Below are 22,354 nucleotides of genomic sequence, written 5' to 3'. Positions count from 1 at the left end.
TAAAGAAGGCTTATATATCCTTAATATAGTTAAGAGCTTATTATTTAATAATTATATATACCTTCTTAAGGTCTATACGGACACCCTTAGTAGTAATAATTAGTTTAAGGTATTTTACTTCTATAACTAAGAATTTATATTTCTTTAAATTAATATAAAGTCCTACGTCCCTAAGGCGCTATAGGGCCTTTTAAATATGTTCGGTATACTTAAAGGGGTTATTGCTATAAATAAGTATATCGTCTAGGTATGTAGAGTAGAAGTTATTAAGGTAGTCCTATAAGGTATTATTAATATAGCTTTAAAAGGTACCTAGGCCGTTATTTACGCTAAAGGGTATAATAGTATATTTAAATTGGCTAAAGCGTAATACGAATACGGTTTTCTATTTATTACCTTCCTATATTTAGAAATAGTTAAAGGCGGTAATAATATTAAGCTTAGTATAGATTTTAGCTTAACTAAGCCGCTTAAGGGTCTTACGTATAAGCGGTACTAGGTATTAGTTTTTAATCGTAATAGCGTTAAGTCCTCTATAGTTAACGTAGAATTAAATACCTCCTTCTAGCTTCTTAGCAAGAAGGATAGGGGTGGCTGCTAGTAATATGCTAGGACAAATAAATCCTTTATTAAGGTACTTGTTAATATAATTTTTTATAACTACATCGGCAAAATATGGTACCCTTTCAATGGCCTCAATGGTTGGTGGTTGACGCAATTGGCGCGCAGTTGAGATCATTTGGCAACTCGACCGACTAGCCTATGTCGTGTTTTTTTGACACGCAGCCTGCGCGCAGCCTGCGCGCAACCTGCCAGCAATCTGCGCATTTGGCAACCATAATTATATTTACCTCTTTTATACTAATAGCATATTTTAAATAAATAAAAGCTATTTTAAAGCTATTTATAAGGCTAGCAAAATAAATATTATTATTTTAGATAATTTAATATAATATAGCGATGGTTCTCTTCTACCTATCTACCTATTNACTTACCTACCTGCCTATCTACCTACCTGCCTGCATCGCCTACCTGTCTGCATTGCCTACCTATCTACATTGCCTACCTGTCTGCATTACCTACCTGTCTACATTGCCTACCTACCTGCATTGCCTACCTGTCTGCATTGCCTACCTATCTGCATCGCCTACCTGTCTGCATCGCCTACCTGTTTGCATCTGCCTACCTGTCTATATCTGCCTACCCGTCAGCATCTGCCTACCTGTCTGCATCTGCTTGCCTGTCTGCATCTGCTTACCTGTCTGTATCTNCCTACCTGTCTGCATCTGCCTACCCGTCAGCATCTCCCTGTTTATACCTACCTGTCTATGCTACCTTAATTCGATCAATTAATCGAATCGTTTATAGTGTTCGCTGGCTAGTCGTTATCGTCTGGTTCTGGCGACGGTCGTCTGGTTCTAGCGACGGTCGTCTAGTTCTGGTAACGGTCGTCTAGCTCTGGTAACGGTCGTCTGGCTCTGGTAACGGTCGTCTGGTTCTGGCGACGGTCGTCTGGTTCTGGTGACAGTCCTCTGGCTACCGTTCTGGTGCCTCCCTAAGCAGGGAGGATGTAAGGAAGGAAGGGCAAAGGTGGCATTTAGGTGTACAAGGGGTATGCAAAGGCACGTGTAGAGGCTATCGGGAATATAGCGGGGACCCGATGGTACTTAGGAAAATTAAAGTCCTACTAGGAGCCTGCTCAGAGCCTGCTTAGAGCCTACTTAGAGCCAATCGCATAGCGCTAGCAAAGGACCCCCTGGCCACCTCTCACTTTACCTAATTAGGTAGTATTGATCAAAATTAAGCTCCCATAGGGGTCGAATTGGAGGGTGTGGCCTAGGCCCAAAAGGCTCTAGAAGAGGAAGTGGAACGGTATCTAGAGCGGAAGACATTTTAAGAGATAATAGAGCATTAACTCTAGTAGAGAAACGTTAGGGAGTCGATGTCGACGCGTCTTGCGCTGTCTTTTGGGTTCCAGGCTCGATATTACCTAATTAGGTAAAGTGAGAGGTGGCCGGGGGGCCCCTTAGCGCTATGCGATTACTTTACCGCTGTACCTCTGTAGGAGGCCTTTAGGATTTTAATACCCTAATAGCAATAAATGTAATAATAGTAACAATATTTATTTTATTGACCCGAGGTACGAGTGGTCTATATTTTCGGGTCCCAGATTTCAAACTTTGCCAAGCTAGCTTCTAATTGGTTCAAAAAAGATGCAGCGGTAAGTTGTGGCAGAATCCACGTGACGAACTTTAAAACACTAAGCTCTACCAAAGCTCTGCACGAAGCTCCGTACAAAGCTCTGCCAAAGCTCTGCCAAAACTCTGCCAAAAGCTCTACCAAAGGCTTTGCAACACCTCTGCCCACCCGGTATACTAGCCACGCAGTAAAATAGAGCACATAGTGCGCAGGGGGGTCCAAGGGGGTCTCCCCCTTGAAGCTCTGCTCGAAGCCCTGCTCGAAGCCCTTTACCGAGCTCCAAAGCTCTACTAACACGCAGCATTAATATACTAGGAAGTCTCACAATCGTCTCTACGAACGTCTCTACGAACGTCTACAAACGCCTCTACGACGGCTCTATAATCGTCCGTACAAATGTCTCTACAAACGTCTGCGCAGACGTCTGCACGAACGCCTGCACGAACGCCTGTACGAACGCCTGTACGAACGCCTGCATGTGGCTCTGCACAAGGCTCTGCACGAAGCTCTACCGAAGCTCTGCACGAAGCTCTACCAAAGCTCTACAACGCTCTACAAAAGCTCTGCAAAAGCTCTACAAAAGCTCTACACAAACCTCCATATAAAGCTCTGCAAAAGCTCTACAAACACTCTACTAAAGCCTCTATAATAGCTCCGCCCAGCACGCAGTGCGCAGGGGGGTCTAAGGGGGTCTTCCCCTTAAGCTCAAAGCTATACTTAAAACTCTACTTAAAGCTTAATACGGAGCTCTAGAGCTCTACTAACACGCAGCAATAATATACTAGGAAGGCTCAATAATTATCTACATAAACGGCTCCATAAATGGCTCTACAAACGTCTATACGATCGCCCGTATAAACGTCTCTACAAATGGCTCTACACGTCTATACAATTAATCAATCAATTAATCGCCTACACGAACGCCCGTACGAACGATCAATCAAACTTCCATGCAATTACCTATACAATCGTCTCTACAAACGTCTCTGCAGTTAATCGCCCGTGCGAACGCCTACATGTGGCTCTGCACAAGGCTCTGCACGAAGCTCTACTAAAGCTCTACACGAAGCTCTACCGAAGCTCTACTAAAGCTCTACACAAAGCTCTACCGAAGCTCTACCGAGGCTCTACACAAAGCTCTACCGAAGCTCTGCACGAAGCTCTACACGAAGCTCTACCAAAGCTCTACACGAAGCTCTACTGGAGCTTTACACAAAGCTCTACTAAAGCTCTAGATAAAGCTCTACCGAAGCTCTATGCGAGGCTCTACCGAAGCTTTACGCAGAGCTCTATAAAAGCTCTACAAAACGCTCTACCAAAGCCTCTACAAGAGCTCTACCCACGCGGTAAATAGAGCACGTAGTGCGCAGGGGGGGTCTAAGGGGGTCTCCCCCTTAAGCTTAAAGCTCTACCCGAAACTCTACTTAAAGCTTAATACGGAGCTCTAAAGCTCTACTAACACGCAGCACTAATATACTAGGAAGGTTCTATAATCGGCCGTATAACCACCTATATAATTAATTGCTATAAAATTATCTCTATAAATAGCTCTATAAACGGCTCTATAAACGGCTTAATATACGTCTATATGATTAATTAATTAAACGCTTACAAAGCTCTATAAAAGCTCTACTAAAAGCTCTATTAAAGCCTCTATAAGAGCTTTAGCTATATAGTAAATAGAGTATATAATGCATAGGGGGGTCTAAGGGGGTCTTTCTCTTAAGCTTAAAGTTCTACTTAGAGCTCCGCTTAAAGCTTAATATAGAGCTCTAAAGCTCTACTAATACGCAGCACTAATATACTAGGAAGGCTCTATAATTGTCTACACAATTACCTATATAAACGCCTATAATAATTAATCTATTAATTAAACGCCTATATAAACTTCTCTATAAACGGCTCTACGTATGGCTCTATACACGGCTCTATAAACGTCCATATAATTAATTAATTAATTAATCGCCTACACGAATACCCGTACGTCTATACGTCTGCACGTCTATACGTCTATATATCTATACTCTACATATAGCTCTATATAAGACTCTGCATATATTTCTATATAAAGCTCTATATAAGGCTCTACCAAAGCTCTATATAAGGCTCTATTAAAGCTCTATATAAGGCTCTGCACAAGGCTCCGCCTAAAGCTTACCCCTACTATAAAGCAGCCCCTATAGTATAGTATAATAGAGATATAGGGTTTATAAAGCAAATCTATACCTACTAGTATATATATATTACTTCTAAATTAAGCGTAACTTAAGTAGAGCGCCTTAATTACTATAATAGATCCTTTAAATAAGATAATACTACTTAGTAGTAATTAAGGTGCCTTAATCTTACTACTATTTTTAAATTAAATAAAAACTCTATATAAGGGGGGGTCTCCCTCTAGAAAACCTTATATCTATATATATATTAATTAAACTCTATATAATAAGACTCTAAACTAAAGCTTTAGGTTAATTAATCGACTTATTAATAATAAACTCGGGTCAAAATTTTCGTTAGGGGGCTAACGATCCGCATGTTAGCTATAAGCTAGCGTATAGCTCTAGGGGGTTAGCTAATATGGCAGAAAGCTGGCCCCGGGCTCTGGGGGTTAGCTAATATGGCGGAAAGCTGGCCCCGGGCTCTATCCGCCCCACGGACTATTCATAGTCCTACGCAGCTCAACGGAACACCGAGCTCAACGGAACACGAGCCCCACCACATGATTTTAAAGCCGTAGATTTCTACGTAGACTATATATATATACAGAAATCCTTAGTGGAGCACCTTAAGCAATAGCCTAGCTATAATCCTGCCAAATATTACGAGTCTTAGGCCTCTGCATGTTGTGTAGCGTCCTCCTTTGCCTGCTTCTTTACCGCACATGCAGCCGCCCTACCTGCCTTCTCTGCTTCCTTTTGAACTTGTTATGATACTTTAAGCCATCCATCTACTGCAGATATTAAGCCTCCCTTTTAAATAACCCGTTAGTTAGTTCTTTTACGCTTTACACGGGCGCGTACCGCTACCTACATTAAATGTAGGTCCTCCTCTGCTAATAAGTAAAGCATAGTATTCTTTCTAGCGCTTTTATAAAGTATTAACAAAGGATTCCTTACCCTATTAGGCTGCTTAATAATAAAGCTGCGAACCCGGTTTATTATTATCTACAAGCTGCGTGGTATATTAGGTGTTTATAGCACTATAGGTTATAGTTATAGTAGTTATAGTGTCGTAGATAGTGGCGTATATGGACGTACTATAGCTATTTAATGTTATAATCTAGTTAATATAACCTTAGAATTGTATAAAATAAGGCTAGTCTTTGCCCATTCTAATAGAATAGATAAGGATTTAAATATAGCTATACGAATTTAGTGCAGAGCGTAAAGAAATTTAATAGTATTAAAGTTTGTGTAGCCTATTCGCACAGCCATCTTAACAGCCAGTCTATAGTGGTGCTTAAACGGCTAGAAAACAACATTAAGCGGTTATAGAAAGTGGCTCATATAGGGCGGAATAGCTAATAGATAGATGTTCTTCTCCTTATAATATTCTATAAATTCCTTTATAAGGTGTAAACTATAGCTATCTAGTAATAGCAGCCGATGCGCACCCATCTGTTAAGCAGCGCTTTGCCTATTAAAGTGCTGAATCTAATTAAATATAAAGTCGTTATTTAAATAACCTTTAATTTAAGCGCCTAGCATATAGTTGCTAGGTATACTTATATCATTAAGGTGTTAATATATAATTTGTTAGCCCTTAATAATAACTACTAGGGTAAGTATAACTCTATTACTAGATATAGCCTCTAACACCGATATAAAATTGTGATTTGTCTTACTGGTTAAGTATATCCTCCCGGTGTCTAATACACGCGTAATTATCTACTGGCTGCCACTAATTCTAATACGAAATCTAGACTTGTTAAAGTTGTATTCGTCGCATAGTAGAATACCCCATTACTCCTTTATATTCCTATATAAAGTATACTATTCCTATATCGCGGTAGGATTATTTATAGTAGGTTAATTAATCTTTATAGGCTTCTGCTTAACCTTATATACTATTAGGTTTTATTTAAGGAATTTCTTAGTCTAGTCGCGTTTAAGAGTAGGTAGTTTAGTGCCGTTAGGCGCATAGAGCTTAAGGATACGCTGCGCGCAATTATAGACTTAGTAGAATAGCGCGCTAACTCTAAGGCAGTCCATTTAATTAATATAGGATAGGAGTATAGCCTCCTAGTGTTAATTAAGCATCTTATTACTGCCAGGCCTTTATATCTTACTCTTAATACCGTTAACGCGGTTATAGACACGTTTAAACGGCGCGTTATGTAGGCGGGCTGCCAATTAAATATTGGGTGTTTTTATGCGTAATAACTTACGAAGTGCATCTTGCACGCGTATCTTAATAATTTCGGATTCTGTAGGCATGGTTGTGGTGATTCAATTGTATGAGGAAGTAGGTAAGGCTTGATTTTGGGTACACGTTCCGTTAAGCTCGGTGTTCCGTTAAGCTGCGTAGGACTATGAGCGTAAGCGAATAGTCCGTGGGGCGGATAGGGGGTCAGCTAATGTGGCGGAAAGCTAGCCCTGGGCCCCAAAATCACTTTTAGCGAAACTAAGTTTCGTACGCCACTTCCCGTTTTCCTGACGATTTATTATTAGTATAGATAGAATTAAGACTAACCTAGAGAAAACGGGCGTAATTACCTAGTAGGAACCCCTATAGACTGTAAAGGGAGTATAATTATTTCTAGGTTTCTATAACTTCTACTAACGCTTTATTAAAAACTATAGCAGGATTACTTAGCCCCTTAGCCGCCTTACCTATAAGGATAGGCCCTTCTACCTTAATACCGTATGTAGGTAGGCCTTTAATAAACTTAAAAAACGGCTAGTCTTTACTCCCTTACTTACTTACTTCTACTTAAAACGGCCCTTAATGCTAGAAACTAATGCCTTAAACAGCGTAATAGCTAGCGTTTTTTCTAAAAACAACTAGATAGAGAATAGCACCCTATTATATACTATTTAAAGACTATAGTAGATACTAGGCTAAACTACCCTATCTATAATAAAGAAATGCTAGCTATTATTTCTAGCTTTTAACACTGACGCGTATAGCTAGAAGGGACCCCTAAGCCTATTTAGGTAGTTTCGGATTATATAGCCCTTAAATACTTTATAATAATTAAGGCCCTTATAGCATAGTAAGCGCGCTAGGCGGATATCCTATCTTAGTTTAACTTCCTAATTATATATAGGCTAGGCGTTACTAACCGTATAAACGCTCTTATAAGGCGTAAACAAAACCTAAATAACTAGATAGCTATAAAGATTTTACTATAGAACTAGACGCTACTATAACTAAAGCACCTTAACCCTTAAATATAGATAGAACTAAGTATAGAATCTTTAAAAGCTAAGATATACCCTATTAACCTTATTAATAAACTATTATAGGTAAACTATACGGCCCCTTCCCTATAGGAGTACCGTAAAAAGGCAAAAGATATTACTAGCCTATAGTTCCTTAAAAATGGACTACTAAAGTATTAGGAACGGCTAGTAGTAGTAAAGAAATAGGACTTATAGACTTGGCTTATTGCTAAAGTATATACTTAGGTTTCTACAGCCTATTTTAGAAAAAACAAGACCTATAAGATTATCGGTAACCGTTACTACTAGCCTAGAATAATTATAGATGTTAACTAGTATATACAGAACTATAATAGCTGCCATAGGTCCATAATTCTAGAAGATAAGACCCTAGGACTATTAAAATCTTTCCTAATACCAAAACGCCCCTAGCAGTATATCTCTATAAATTTCTATAAACTGCCTCTAGATTGTAACGGATACGATATAGTTATAATTCTAGTTAACCGCTTTAGTAAGCGTCTGTTCTTAATTTTATATTATAAGAATATTAATACTAAAGAGGTGGCCTAACTATATATTTACTACGTCTACTAAATCTATAGACTACTAAATACTATTATATCTAATTATAGGCCGTAGTTTATATTAGTCTTCTAGAATAAGTTTACCTAAATCCTAGGTATTAGGCTAAAGCTTTCTATAATATACTACTTCTAAATAGATAGTTAGATAGAGATTATAAATTAATACTTAGACTAGAGACTCTAGCCCTTTATTAACTACTTTTAGGATAACTAGGCTAAACTGCTACCCCTAATAAACTATACCTAAGCAACCTTACCTTATAAGTCTACTGGGTTTGCCCCTATTTAACTAGAAATAGGCTACTTACCCTATATAAGCTTTAATTAGGAAAGACTAGAAGGACTATAGACTATATATAAGAAACTATCTTATAAGGAAGCCTAAATAATAGCCTATATAAATCTAGAAAAGGCCTAGAAATTAATAAAATAATAGGTAAATAGGTATAGGCGCAAGCCTAACTTTACTATAGGCAATAGGGTCTAGGTTATAATAAGGAACTAAAAGATAAAACGGCCTAGCTATAAGCTAAACTACTAAATAGCGGGACCGTATAAGGTTCTAGAGAAGATAAGTAACTTATATAAAGTAAAGCTCCCGGATTTAATTAAGGTTTCCCCTATCTTCTTACTAGATAAGCTATAAAAAGCTATAAATAACCCCTTACCTAGATAAAAGAATAAACCTCCCCTACTAATTTAAGTTAACGGCAATAATAAATAGGAAGTTAATAAAATACTAGCCTATAAACTTATAAGGGGAACGATAAAGTACAATATTAGTTAGAAGGGCTGTAACCTAGACCTAACTTAGTACTCTACCTAGAATTTTATAGAATGTCCCTAGAAGCTTAAAGAGTTTTATAACTAATATCCTAACTTACCTAGACCCCTAAAGTATCTAAATAAATAGATAAAGTGCTAGTATAATAAAGATAATAAGCTACTAGAAAAGTATAAAGATAAGAACGCCCTAAGGCCCTAATATAAAAGTTTCTTAGTTATATAAGGTCTTAAGATATTTAGGAGCTTTAATCGCCGGTTAAAGTTATCTAATTAGTTTGATTCTCCTACTAAGACTTTTAGCGACAAAGCTTAAGGGCAGGCTTTTTTGGAGGGGGGGATAATGTTATAGCACTAGCAGAACCCAGTAGATGTTACGGTACTAGCAAATTGCTATAGATTGCCATAGATTGCGGTTACGTAACACGCAGATTGTATAAAACTTCGAGCGGCGTTGCTTGTCCTCCCCTTCCCTTTTCCTTAGCTTTAGATCCTTGTTTATAGACTACTAATCATATAGGCTTACATGTCCCTCTTACTGTGCTTATACCTCGATTAACTAAGTCGCTAACAGTTTATATTATTGTAATCTCTTACTATTAAAAGGACCTTTCTACCTTAATATAACGGCTTTCTATAAGGTATTCGTAGAGTTTCTATTTAGGTCGTGGCGAGATTTTTAAGGAAAAATAATAGGTATAAATAAAAATGTAAATAAATAATCCAGTTCTTAAGCTAGCTGCCCTTTTTAATAGAGTAGGAAGGATTTAAATATAAGAGGACTTTATAGATAGGGGGCTATAAGGCACGATTATAGGAATAAAATAGATTAGTAAGAAAGATAAATCCTTAAGGAGGTAAGGCCTTTAGGATTGTAAAGACTATATACTACGGGTATGTGCCTCTAGTATATAACCGGCGACTATTTAAGGGGCGTCTAGGGGTTATCCTAAGGGCAACCTAAGGTGTCCGCAATAATATCCCTTATAATATATATAAAGTTTATTTTTAAAAGGCCTAGTAAAGCAATTAGTAGAGATAACTTTTAGTTTAACTTTGCGATATATATATTGCTCCTCCTAAAGCTTCTATACTACTATAAATAATTTCTTATACCACTTCTTATTCCAGTGCCTTTTAATATAGGTTTTCCGACGTTATAGGTAAAGGAGAATTAAGGCAGCATAGGTAGAAGTATCGTTAGTAAGCTTATAATATTTATTAAAAGTATACTAGCTTATAATAATAGTAGAGAAGAGGCGTTAATTTAAGTAATATTAATCCTATAAATCTACTAATTAGTAGAGCTTTAATTATAACTAAAAGGCTTACCTTTAACCACTTATAGTGTTTAATAAGTATATCCATAGTATATAGCGTCTGGTTAATTAATAAGAAGTTACCTTAGTTTATTATTATAACCTTATAAAATAGCTTTAAAAAGGCGTATATTTTATTAAAAATATTCCAATCCTCTAGTAAAAGGTAGTTGTTTTTTACTTTCTTAAACCAATTCCAATAGTATATATTAATTACCGTTTAAACTTACTTACTTTTAATGGCTTTAAGTATAATATACTATAAGTTCTATTAAGTATTATTATCTAAAAGAATTAATTACCCAGCTAAGGTTTTAAGCTTATTCTAGTAAGCCTTTAACGCGCAAATATATATAATAAGGTTATAAACTTTACTAAGTATACTAATCTCTCTCTAGCCTATAGCCTATACTTCCTTTATCTTTTATATAAGCTTCTTATTAATTACTAAGTTCTTATTAAGCTAAGCTTGCTAAAAAGCTTTATTAATTACCTTTTTATCTTTAAGATAGAGGAAGGCCTAAAGGGTAAGGTTAATAATATAGCCACTATATTAAATTTAGTAGTAAACTGGGTCCTAATAAGGGAGCCCTTTTTTCTAAAGGGCTGTAAAAATTAAGCGATATATCTTATTGTTTAAGCCGTGATTATTGCTATATATATAGCTAATATTGCCTAAAATCTTATAGCTCTTAGTAACGCGAAGAAAGGTAATAGCTTAGTCCTTTCTACCGTGCGAGGGAAGCTCTGGTAAAGTAAGTAAAGCCTTTTATAACTACCTTATTTCCGCTTTAATAAAATAGGTAATAATTGCTTAAAAGGAATAGTAGTTTAGTAGCGTCTATATATTAATTAAGAAGTGGATTTTTAAGAGAAAAATTTAAAGCTTTGCTTTTAGAATCTCGCGATATACTATATATAATTACTTAATTAGCTTTAGTATAGTTGCCGTTATATTAATTATAACCTCCTTAGTAGTATAATTAACTATTATAAGTAACGCGTATAGCTCTAGCTAGGTAGCTATATTATATAGTAGATTTTATAGAGTAATAAGCTATACAAGAGCTTTATTAAAGGCATCGCGATTAATAGTACCTTAAAGAATTCGCTCTTCTTAAGCTTCGCATTTAAGTTGTCTAGAGGCTTATAAGCTATTTATTATATTTAAGAGGCGCTCCTCTTATAATTACTGTGCTTAAAGCTCTCTACCTTAAATCTCTATACCGTACTTTTTAGCTAGGTAGGCGTAAATAAACGTTAATAAGGTAGAGTTCCATTCGCATATTAAGTAGTACTATCTTTAATTCTTGCCGTCGTGAATAGCTTTATAGGGGAGAGGATTATAGGCAAACTACTATATAAAAGTAGCTAACTGGCGCCTTTTACAAGGCAACTTTGGGGTAGTTATAGTTAGTATATTTAGTGTAGAGTCGCTTAACGCGTTATTATTGCCGCTAGAGTAGGTAAACCGATTAAAATTAAGCTTAGAAATAGCAGAGGATATATTATCGTCTTTAGTTATATTAGTAGATAAGGGAGGCATGGCGTTAATTAAGGGTAGAGTGGTTAGGGGGGTGCAAAAATGATTAAAATTAACGATATTGTGCGCGATGGCTTGCAAGATCTAATTTAATATTTGGTAATTTTTACTTTCTATAGGTTTACCCAACAAAATTAAAATATATACGTATTATAGGGAGGCCCAAGAGTTATTTACTAATACATTTTGCCTTATTTTACCACCTTAACTTTAAAAATCTTCAATATTTGATATCTTTCAGTATTGAACATGTCATATTGATATTGATAAGAGCACTGATTTGAGCCGTAACATCGTTGATAGCCATACCACCCGAACGTGTGTTCTGAAGCACCTACTCAATCTCTGACTGCTCATTGCTCATAATGTAGAGGCCCAGTGGATCCGCTGAAATTTCGTTGACAAGGCTGCACGCGGCTGAAAGCGAAGATGTGGTTATAACTGGAAGAATCGGCACGGAAAGCCCTTCACTCACGAGCGAGTCCGTTATGGTCACTCCTGTCACTATTGTGGGTTACATAAATAGGTCACGTTCGCTCGAATTGCCTACGTAGATGACCTTGCCTTCGATTGAGGTAAGGAGTCTAGTAATACACTGAAAGTGGTGAGTGTTGATAATACGAGACATGCCCGATTGAGGATTTCCATTGAATGCCCTTTGGGGAAACTTCAATTACGATTGGTTAGCATATACAGTTCTAGCAATTGTAGAAATATAGAACCTGTACCTTCTTCGGAGCGATGAGAAATTCCTCAACAGATTCTTCCACTATTGCATAATCACATGTAACGCAAGTCTATCCCGCATTACAATGTTTTGCCTTATTCTCCTCGTCGCATTGTCGATGTCAGCATTCTTGAAAATAATTAAAGGGTACTTTCCACCTGACTCTAGGGTGACCGGCGTGAGATATTAAGCAGCAGCTCTCATTACTATCTTTCCCACAACGTCTCCACCGGTGTAGCAAATATGTCTGCACTGATATTTGAGTAGTTCCGAAGCAACTTCTACACCTCCGCACAGTGATCTTGTTGGATTGGAGTGGAGTGGATTTGGCCTCAGATCCACTCTAGTCCAAATTACTTTAGGCTTAGTGTCTTCCTATATTAGCTAGATACCTGCCTAGAGAGGTATAGCTTTGCATTGGATCCAATACGAGGTGGATTTGGATCCAGTCCAACAAGATTACTGCCTCCGCAGACGACTTTGTAACAGCTAGAGTCAAGGTATCTTGGAATCGATTCCCGAGCGTAAATGCATGCGAGAGCTAATTCACTATCTTGGTCAGTATGATCTTCCTGCCTAAGATTCAAAGAAAATCATCAACCATCTAAGAATGGTGATTAGTTACTTACCTGGGCTTCATAATGCCGGTATATTCTACTGCGACTACGCCTAGAAAAGGTGCACAAAGTAGAAAAATGGGATAATTCCAAGCGCCAGTGACCAAACAACTGCCTTTCGGCTGCTTATGTATGAACAGTCGGAGTCCATCACACGTAGTTGGGACATAAGGGTGCTCTGGGACTAGCAAATCGTCCATCTTGTCGAACATGCTTTATCTATGAAAAGCAGCCAACTCCTATGATACTACTAATGTGAAGAAAAATCCTATACTGCATTTTCGAAGCTCCCAAACTCTATGACCTGAGCTTCGATAAGTGGCTTCGCGAGGTCGGTGTGTAGGGAGGCTAGCAACTCTTCCTCATTTTCCTATATTCGGTATTCTGTTAGCATTCCCTTAAGCCGTTGAGTTTTAGTGCCTCGTACGTCAACCAGCTTTCAGAATTGCCTCAATTGCTCCTTGCGAAATGCCATCGGAAGAGTCTTTCCAGACTTAAAGGCAGCGTGCGTCTCTTCTACTATTGCAGATATATCCGTAGTTGGTGTTTCGTAACACCCCATATTCATAGTGAGCAAATGGGAGCTGGAAAGAGGAAAGAGGAAAAAGAGAGTAGCTGTGACGGTCCCGAAAGACACCATTGGAATGACTAGGCCTATAAGTGAGGATAAGGAGTTAATCCAACTGCCAATATTTTGTGCGATAAAGCTGTGCCACCAGCACCTTCTCGTTGCTGGTGCCAGCTTCACGGGCTGGCTGATACTAGAAGCTTTATGGTTAAATTCAAATGGCGCATTTTGCAGGCCACTGGGAGATCTGCTGAGGCACAGCCTGCTAATTTATCTCCCACAACCGAACCAAGATAAAAAGCTCGTGAGGGAGAAAGATAACGTGTTGAATATTCACGATACATAGCTGGATACAATTTGTTGGAACTAGGCTCGGAATGGTAAATGGTTTCTTCGGTGGAGGAAAGAAGTGGGGAGACCTGCTGTCTCCTGAAGACACTATTTATTTCTCTCGTGCAGTAAACACCAATAATCCAGCAGAAATAAAGGGCGCATAGATGTTGATATCCTGTGTAATATGTGCATTTTGCTCGGAGAATAGTGGTGAGTATTGCTCTAAGGTAGCGAACCGTGCGTCGTTATCGATAAGCAGTTGCCATAGGCGACGGTATACAGACAACTAAACATGCAACATGCGCCCAACCAACAGTCCACCCGGACATAGCAGGTGCATATTCAACCGTCGAGACATTGCCTTGCCACTACCTCCCGCGAGAATACCTGTCGCTCTCAGGTTGAAACCCTATTGTCTATTCAGTTACAGAAGCGATATAGCGCGCTGCAATTGGACCGAATTTTTACTTTACATTTCGTCCACTGCGACGACGGTCGCCATGGACCGGCCATCGACACCAAACAGCAATGCTCCACCTGGATATGGAGGTCCCCCATCCTACTTTGCTGTAGATGAGGAGGACACGTTGCCGACACACCAGGACTGGACACCATCACATCAGACACAGAGTGGCTCGACAATGCGCTTGTTGACACATGTGGAGGAAAGTGGATATAGACCGTTAGTAACCCCAGATTTTTAGTGAAAGCGCATGCTTCATCTACATCATCTCCTTTCTCTTCACTCTAGAGTAATGTAGCAGAAGTTGGCGATGCAATGGATTCTTTGCGAGAAAAAGGGAAACGGGCGGCTGCTGAAGCTGCGATTATGGACCTTCTCCAGGCAGAGACTTCGTCGCATAGCCACTTTTCTAAGAATTTCCTTAAAAATACCAAGAGGAAGACCGTTAAGGCTCGCCTCAAGGCTCGCTTTTCCTCCAAAGAGCAGAAGAATTCAGGAGACTTACTCAACACTTCAAGCAGACCAACTCCATTGACAAGATCGTATCACCCTTCAATCAACTCCTTACCGCTATCTCGCGCATCATCAATCATACACTCCGCACCAGAAATCCCCCCGCCTCAGACTGAGGGATCTCCGTATATGCCGTATCGAGCGGCATCCCCAGGAAGAACATCCCCATCTCGGTCCTGGACTCCATCAAGAGCTTCAACAGACTGGCCCAGGCCACCTGCATCAACTGTCTCATATGAGCCAGCCGATATCAATGGCAGTCCTAGACCAGGCACGCCGTCATCGAGATATGGCGGAAGTCCAAAGCGACCGCTGCCTCCGGCTCCTCTGTTCGCCGCTGGCCGGCCCGTGTCTAGAGACTCCAATAAGACATCAGTAGAAGCTTCTACAATATCAATAGATGATGACGATGTCTTCGGTGACCCGACTGAAGAACCTCGTCCTGATCTCCCACGAGATTCCTTCGCATCGCAATCAACTTATACAGAAGAGTACACCACCACAGATGAGAAGACAGAACATTACGGGCCTGCCCCAGAAGGCGCCCAGGCCCGAAGGGGCGCAAGACAAGCGCAAATGGCTAAGAAAGAAGTCCGGCTGATCAATGGCGAGCTGATCCTGGAGTGCAAAATCCCGACCATCCTCAACAGCTTCCTACCACGCAAGGACGATACCGAGTTCACGCATATGCGATACACGGCCGTGACTTGTGATCCTGATGACTTCGTTAGCCGAGGATACAAGTTGCGCCAAAACATTGGGAGCACAGCAAGAGAAACAGAGCTCTTTATTTGTATCACCATGTACAACGAAAATGAAATCGACTTTACTCGAACAATGCACGGCGTCATGCGGAACATTACCCACTTCTGCTCTCGCACGAAGTCGCGTACCTGGGGCAAAGATGGCTGGCAGAAAATTGTCGTATGTATCATCTCAGATGGTCGGCAGAAAGTGCACCCTCGAACGCTGGACGCTTTAGCCGCGATGGGATGCTACCAGGACGGCATCGCCAAGAACTTGGTCAACCAGCGCGAAGTGACGGCGCACGTTTACGAGTACACGACACAAGTTTCGCTCGACTCAGATCTGAAATTCAAGGGTGCTGAGAAGGGCATTGTCCCTTGCCAGATGATCTTCTGCCTCAAAGAGAAAAATCAAAAGAAGCTAAATTCACATCGTTGGTTCTTCAACGCTTTCGGCCGTGCCCTTAATCCAAACGTCTGTATTCTTCTTGATGTCGGCACGAAGCCTGGATCTAAGGCTCTTTATTATCTTTGGAAGGCGTTTGATACCGACTCCAATGTCGCGGGAGCAGCTGGAGAAATCAAGGCTGGAAAAGGCAAAGGATGGCTCGGCCTACTAAATCCACTAGTCGCGTCGCAGAATTTCGAGTACAAAATGTCAAATATTCTCGACAAGCCTTTAGAGTCCGTTTTTGGATATATTACCGTGCTTCCTGGTGCACTGAGCGCCTATCGATACCACGCGCTGCAAAACGATTCGACGGGTCACGGCCCATTAAGCCAATATTTCAAGGGCGAGACATTGCATGGACAGGATGCTGATGTCTTTACCGCAAACATGTATTTGGCTGAGGATCGTATTTTGTGTTGGGAGCTCGTTGCAAAAAGAAATGAACGATGGGTGTTAAAATATGTAAAGAGCGCGACTGGTGAAACGGACGTACCAGGTAAGAGGACAACGCTTATTTTCCCACGTATTTAATGGAAAGCAAATCTAACCTTGTCCTTCAAGATGCTGTTCCAGAGTTTATATCCCAACGAAGGCGCTGGCTGAACGGTGCCTTCTTTGCCGCTGTCTACTCTCTTCTGCACTTTCGTCAAATATGGACTACCGACCACACCCTTTGGCGCAAAATCCTCCTCCACATTGAATTCGTATACCAATTTGTCGCCCTCCTCTTCACCTACTTCTCCCTCGCGAACTTTTACCTCACCTTCTACTTCATCGCCGGCTCTCTTGCAGATCCCAAACTCGATCCCTTCGGGCACAACATGGGCAAATACATCTTCGCTATTCTACGGTACACATGTGTACTACTCATCTGCATGCAGTTCATCCTCTCAATGGGCAACCGACCACAAGGCGCCAAAAAGATGTTCCTGAGTTCAATGATCGTCTATTGTCTCATCATGGCCTACACGACCTTCGCCAGCATCTACATCGTGATCGTGCAACTCAAAAACCCGAAATCGCCCAAAACAATCGGCAACAACGTCTTCACCAACCTGATCGTCAGCACAGCCACGACCATCGGCCTGTACTTCCTCATGAGCTTCCTGTACCTAGACCCGTGGCACATGTTCACCAGCTCAGCGCAGTACTTCGCGCTGCTGCCCAGCTACATCTGCACGCTGCAGGTGTACGCGTTCTGCAATGCGCATGACGTGACGTGGGGTACCAAGGGCGACAACGTCTCGATGACGGATCTGGGCTCGGCGCGCGGGAAGAGCGGCGGCAATGTCGTCGAGCTCGAGATGCCGTCGGAGCAGCTGGACATCGACTCCGGGTATGACGAGGCGCTGCGGAACCTGCGCGACCGCATCGAGGTCCCCAAACCGGTGGTGAGCGAGGCGCAGGCGCAGGAGGACTACTACAGAGCTGTGCGGACGTACATGGTTGTTACCTGGATGGTAGCGAATGCGATCTTGGCTATGACGGTTAGCGAGGCGTACTCTGGTTCGGATGTTAACAGCAATTTCTATTTGAAGTTTATCCTGTGGGCTGTCGCTGCTTTGGCGCTGTTCAGAGCTATTGGGAGCAGTGCCTTTGGCGTCATCAACATCATTCATTCGGTTGCGGAAGGGCGGCTGAAGTGGGGGGACCGTATGAAGGAGAAGACAGGGCTCGGCGGTGGGCGAGGCAGGAGATGGGGGAGGGGTGGTGGGGGCAGTTGGTGGAGCGGAAGTTGGGTTGGGAGTAAGTTAAGTAGTTTTACGCCGAGCAGTTTGGGGAGTACGTTAGGGAGGTGAGGGAAATGTTTTCTATTTTCCGGAGTGATTTAGGTGTTTGTAATGGTTGGCATATGGAGCTGCTGTCGGAGAATGAGGGATGAGATCAGAGATCCATGGATTTTCATGTTGTATAATATTTTAAGTTGGCTGCTTTTCGGGTCTCATTCGCATGAGCAAAAGGCTTGTGGCAGCTCTAGAATTCTCGGAGCGGCTTACTGCTCGGGACTTTTCCGCATGAAGATGCGCGAGTCGAATCCATATTTCTTGCTAAGTTTTAGACATGTCACTCACGATGCTACTTGCTCTAAACAAAATTGATGTGGAAGGTGGTATCTGAGCGGGAAATATAATATTAAAATTCCTTTGACTTTTCATTAGCAATTCTCCAGGTGTTTATCAGCTTGGAATGCGCTTCCAGGCTAGAATTGCCATCTGAAAACAAACTTGAAAACAAACAATTCCAGGTTTCACTACGTGACGGGCTGAACATGCCAAACCCTGGAGGTCGGCGTGGATGCAGGTCGGTCTTACCACGCTAAAAGGTGGGCCCACCATAAGCACTAATGCACAGCCCTCTGCGCAGACGAGGTAAACGCGCCCTCACTGCAATTTTAGCGTGGGCGAGGTGCTCAGTATTTTGCGCCAAGCCGCTATCTCAATCCGTGCCTTTGTTTACATCCAAACGCTGTCCATCGCTCCCATCAACCTCGAAAACAGCAACCCCCGCCGCAACCTGCAATCGAGCGCACCGTACACCATGGCTCCGCGCGTCGCCCCCAATAAAGTATCCTATGCAGTCGACTCAGCGTCCGAGGACGAATTCCAGGAAAACGACGTCGAAATGATGCCCACCCCGGACTCAGGCGTCGAAAACCGCGCACCGGGCTTGAAAGGCAAAGGGAAAGGGGCAAAAGGTGGTGCTGGCTCTGCTATGGCGAAAGTCGCGAAAACGAAAGTTGCAGCGCGTCGAGCGAGTGGGGCGAGTGTATTAGGTGCGAAAAAGGCGGCTGTTGCAAAGAAGACGGTGGGGAGGAGGAAGGCGCTTGCTGAGAAGCCGAATATGAGCGATACAGAGGAGGTGGATGTTTTCGAGGGTGAAGAGCAGGTTGAGGAAGCGGAGCCGGTGAAGGAATTGAAGGGTGCGAAGAGAGGCAGACCGCGGAAGTTTATAGAAGAGGAGAGTTTGGCTGAAATGCCAAAACCAAAGAGGACAGCGAAGGCCGGTGCAGCTGCGAAGAGCACGAAGGCTGCACCGAAAGCGACTGCGAAGACTGCAAAAGCGATTAAACGGCCCCCGTCGGCTGAGCCCCAGAAGATCATTCCTGAGACGCAGCCGTCGCCTGACCCTATGGATATCGAGGAGCATATCGAGGAGCATGTCGAAGAGCATGTCGAGGAGTCAATTGAAATCGCCGAAGTGCCAGACGCAATGCCACCACCTCCGCGACCAGCTGCGCGACAAGGTAGTAATGCACGATCATCATCCAAACAACTCCAACCACACAGAAGGGCTGGGAGTACTTCGGATACAGAACGAGGCGGCGGTGATCCAACATTACGCCGTAGACTTGGCGAGATGACGAAGAAGCTCGAGAATATCAATCTCAAATACCAGAACGTACGAGAAGTGGGCATACAAGAAAAGGAATCGAATTTTGACCGGCTAAAGCGAGCGACCGATGAGAAGGAAAAAGGTATTTTCCCTACCTGTTCATTAATGTGCATGCCCATCTAACTCTGAGCATTTAGCCCAAGATGATTTCATACAATCCTTGAAACAACAAATCGCCTCCCTACAATCCGCATCCTCAGAAACATCCTCTCTCCGCGATCAACTTTCAGCGCTAAAAGATTCGAATGCGCGCCTCGTCGCCGAGAACAAGACACTAACAGCCTCATTAACTTCCGCCCAAAGCGAAAATAAGATACTCTCCACAAAACTGGCAGCGGCCCGCTCTTCACAACCACCGGAATCCAAGACTGTGCCTGGTAGCGCGGTCAAGCAACGAAGTGTTGTTTTACCTGGCAGCGCGGAAGCGGCCAAGGAGACACAAATCCGACAGCTCAAAGAAGACCTGTACAGCGACCTGACGGGTCTAATCGTACGAGGGGTAAAGCGGGGTGACAGTGAGGATGTCTACGACTGTATCCAGACGGGACGGAACGGTAGTAAGTGCCCTGGAAATTTCCCAATTTTGATCTTGGATTTAACAATCATATTAGCTCTCCATTTCCATCTCGCGGTATCTTCCCCAGACCCCGAGAAGCCTGCGTACGAGGACGCAGAATTCGCTTACACGCCTCTTCTTGACGAGAACAGGGATAAAGATCTCCTAGAAATTCTACCGGATTATCTTACAGAAGAGATCTGCTTCCGGAGAAGTCATGCTGCAAAGTTCTATGCAAAAGTTGTAGATTGTATGACCAAGAGGATTCTAGAAGAAGAGGATTAAGTAATTCCATGGAGTATCGGACTGGGCTGGGGCTGTGAGCTTGGGATTGGTGGATTGGGTTAATCTGGGAGTGGGACAGTGGTTTAGAGGGGTATTTTGTTATCTGTTAGCAGAGCGAAGGCCTTTGGGTGGCCTAGATGCTTCATGTACCTGGAATGACTTTAGATTTCTTGCTTTGGAACGCGGGTGGTTAGGTCACCTCTCCTGCTACCAATTCCTCCGCATGTTATTATGGGCATACCTATTGCGAATTTCTGTTATACTTCAAGGCTTTCGGAATGAATGGCATTTCTTTAAAATTCAAACCAAGTGATAGAAGGGTAATATGGATGTGGCTGTTGGTACAATTGGCGCTGTATCTACAGGTTTTACAACTCTCCCAACTCAGACGTGGGCTGTATCTGCCTGTCCATCACGCCTCTAAGAGCCTCCCCTACTCGGCATACACTGGTATCCCAACCCTGAACGGCTTCCTCCTTGATTGGACATAGGATTTAGTGCTTCGCTTTCTTCTCTTCTGATTCGGCCTGCTTTAAGAAATCTCTGCGCTGATATCAGCCTCCGTCCTTCGCTCAGCTTTTCATAACCAGCCTCCACCGCCATCGCAGATGTTGGTGCCTTCATAGGGGATAAACGTACTGTATGAATTTTTCCTCGTCCTTGCTCGTTGCATTAATGGGAGGGCCCTGCTGAGCAGACTTCTTAGATCCACCCATAGCGGCCCAGCTGCCGACAAACATCGTGCCGAGGGTAGCCATTGCGAGCTAGGAAGGACACTGTATTAGCCTTAACCGGAAAAAAATCACAATTATCGACACATAGCTACGAAAATCTTGCGTTTCCATGATATCGCTCGAATCGCACAACACCAGGTTAGAAGGAAGCTCCGGTGATACGGAAGTTTTAAGGGAGCCTAAGGACACTCACAACATGCGATCCGACCTTGCGGCCTGCGATCTCGTACATGACGACCATCTTGGCGGTATATAAGGAGTTGAGAGGTAAGAGGGATAGGTTGGAGGAGGCAATTGGCTTGTGAGTGCCGTGACGGTGATGGAGCTTCGGATGTTGTTGGAGTTGAAGATTTAGCTTAGCTAAGGCTGCACCCACCAGCCACAGACTTCCTGCGCCACACCCCCGCTGTGTCGTCCTGCTATCCGAGGAAGCTATGTACCTAACTGCTAGACAAAGCAGTGGAGGCAGCAGCACCACTAGCAAAGATCGGTCCAAGATCCAAACACGGATGGGACGAGGAAACAACAGAAGCAATTAACGAAGCCAAAACGTGGAAGAGACGCTTCGGAGCTACTAGAGACCCTAACGACTTCATGGAACTACAGCTCGCAAATGGGAGAAAGAAGGACGACTCTCCTTTCCTGTCGCAAAGCAGAAAGGAAATGTTACATTAATAAAAATTCCAGCTCCTCTAGAAGTGGGTGTAGCTCTGCATTCTTATTTATATACTCTATAAGCTAGTCTACTACTTTATCATCTAAAACAGCTTAAAAAGCTATAGGGTGGAAGATTTGGCTGCCTATATTCGTGTGCATTATACATTGAGAGAGGCTTAAAAGGGCAGTAGTTAGGGCTTTAGAGGAGGCTTTTTCATAATCCGACCTTTAGAATTAAGATATTTAGTAGGCTATATAAGATCTATGTTGTTGGATAAGTAGTTACGCACCATGTTAGTGGTTGATTTAATTAAGGAAATTAGCTATTCCCATTTCTATGCGAGTTTATTAGAGTTGATAGACGGCCCCACCACCTCGTGCACGAGGTGCACAATGTTCAAAGCTCGGAGGTGGCAATATTCTACTTTAGGAAATCCACCAGCCTAAAAATGGAGGCGGTCTACTAAGGTGAGCAAGACTTATGGACCGAGCAAAA

The 22,354-nt window shown here is 42.2% G+C and overlaps 4 protein-coding genes across 4 annotated transcripts; 2 read left to right on the top strand and 2 right to left on the bottom strand.

Annotated features, from left to right (window-relative positions):
* Positions 1–13,171: 13,171 nt before the first annotated feature.
* Positions 13,172–13,856, bottom strand: K441DRAFT_661620 (uncharacterized protein). Its single transcript, XM_067648902.1, is given in 4 exon segments — positions 13,172–13,522; positions 13,550–13,553; positions 13,572–13,574; positions 13,586–13,856. The coding sequence occupies 1 exon segment, from the start codon at positions 13,797–13,799 to the stop codon at positions 13,599–13,601; it is 201 nt and encodes a 66-aa protein (XP_067502822.1). The 5' UTR covers positions 13,800–13,856; the 3' UTR covers positions 13,172–13,522; positions 13,550–13,553; positions 13,572–13,574; positions 13,586–13,598.
* Positions 13,857–14,400: 544 nt separating this feature from the next.
* On the top strand, positions 14,401–18,206 carry K441DRAFT_661619 (glycosyltransferase family 2 protein). The gene is made up of 3 exons (XM_067648901.1): positions 14,401–14,742; positions 15,045–16,729; positions 16,795–18,206. The coding sequence occupies exons 1-3, from the start codon at positions 14,561–14,563 to the stop codon at positions 18,030–18,032; spliced, it is 3,105 nt and encodes a 1,034-aa protein (XP_067502821.1). The 5' UTR covers positions 14,401–14,560; the 3' UTR covers positions 18,033–18,206.
* Positions 18,207–18,858: 652 nt separating this feature from the next.
* Positions 18,859–20,467, top strand: K441DRAFT_566274 (uncharacterized protein; the record flags this gene model as incomplete). The annotated part of the gene is made up of 3 exons (XM_067643735.1): positions 18,859–19,708; positions 19,764–20,183; positions 20,238–20,467. 3 exons carry the CDS (start codon positions 18,859–18,861, stop codon positions 20,465–20,467), a joined length of 1,500 nt encoding a protein of 499 aa, XP_067502820.1.
* A 494-nt stretch (positions 20,468–20,961) lies between these two features.
* K441DRAFT_565789 (uncharacterized protein) lies at positions 20,962–21,442 on the bottom strand (the record flags this gene model as incomplete). Its single annotated transcript, XM_067643718.1, has 3 exons — positions 20,962–21,010; positions 21,107–21,231; positions 21,395–21,442. 3 exons carry the CDS (start codon positions 21,440–21,442, stop codon positions 20,962–20,964), a joined length of 222 nt encoding a protein of 73 aa, XP_067502819.1.
* Between the last annotated feature and the right edge of the window lie 912 nt (positions 21,443–22,354).

This window comes from Cenococcum geophilum, assembly GCF_001692895.1.
Source record: "Cenococcum geophilum 1.58 unplaced genomic scaffold K441scaffold_27, whole genome shotgun sequence".
NCBI lineage: Eukaryota > Fungi > Ascomycota > Dothideomycetes > Gloniales > Gloniaceae > Cenococcum > Cenococcum geophilum.
The sequence above is the reverse complement of the archived record's forward strand: the minus strand, read 5'-3'. Positions and strand labels throughout refer to the sequence as shown.

Excerpts from the sequence above, each read along its gene's own strand:
- K441DRAFT_661620 (XM_067648902.1), bottom strand. The coding sequence starts at position 13,799 with ATGGTGTCTTTCGGGACCGTCACAGCTACTCTCTTTTTCCTCTTTCCT.
- K441DRAFT_661619 (XM_067648901.1), top strand. The coding sequence starts at position 14,561 with ATGGACCGGCCATCGACACCAAACAGCAATGCTCCACCTGGATATGGA. Across the intron at positions 14,743-15,044 it reads GAGGAAAGTGGATATAGACC|ACCAACTCCATTGACAAGAT; the intron begins GTTAGTAACCCC and ends CACTTCAAGCAG. Across the intron at positions 16,730-16,794 it reads TGGTGAAACGGACGTACCAG|ATGCTGTTCCAGAGTTTATA; the intron begins GTAAGAGGACAA and ends TTGTCCTTCAAG.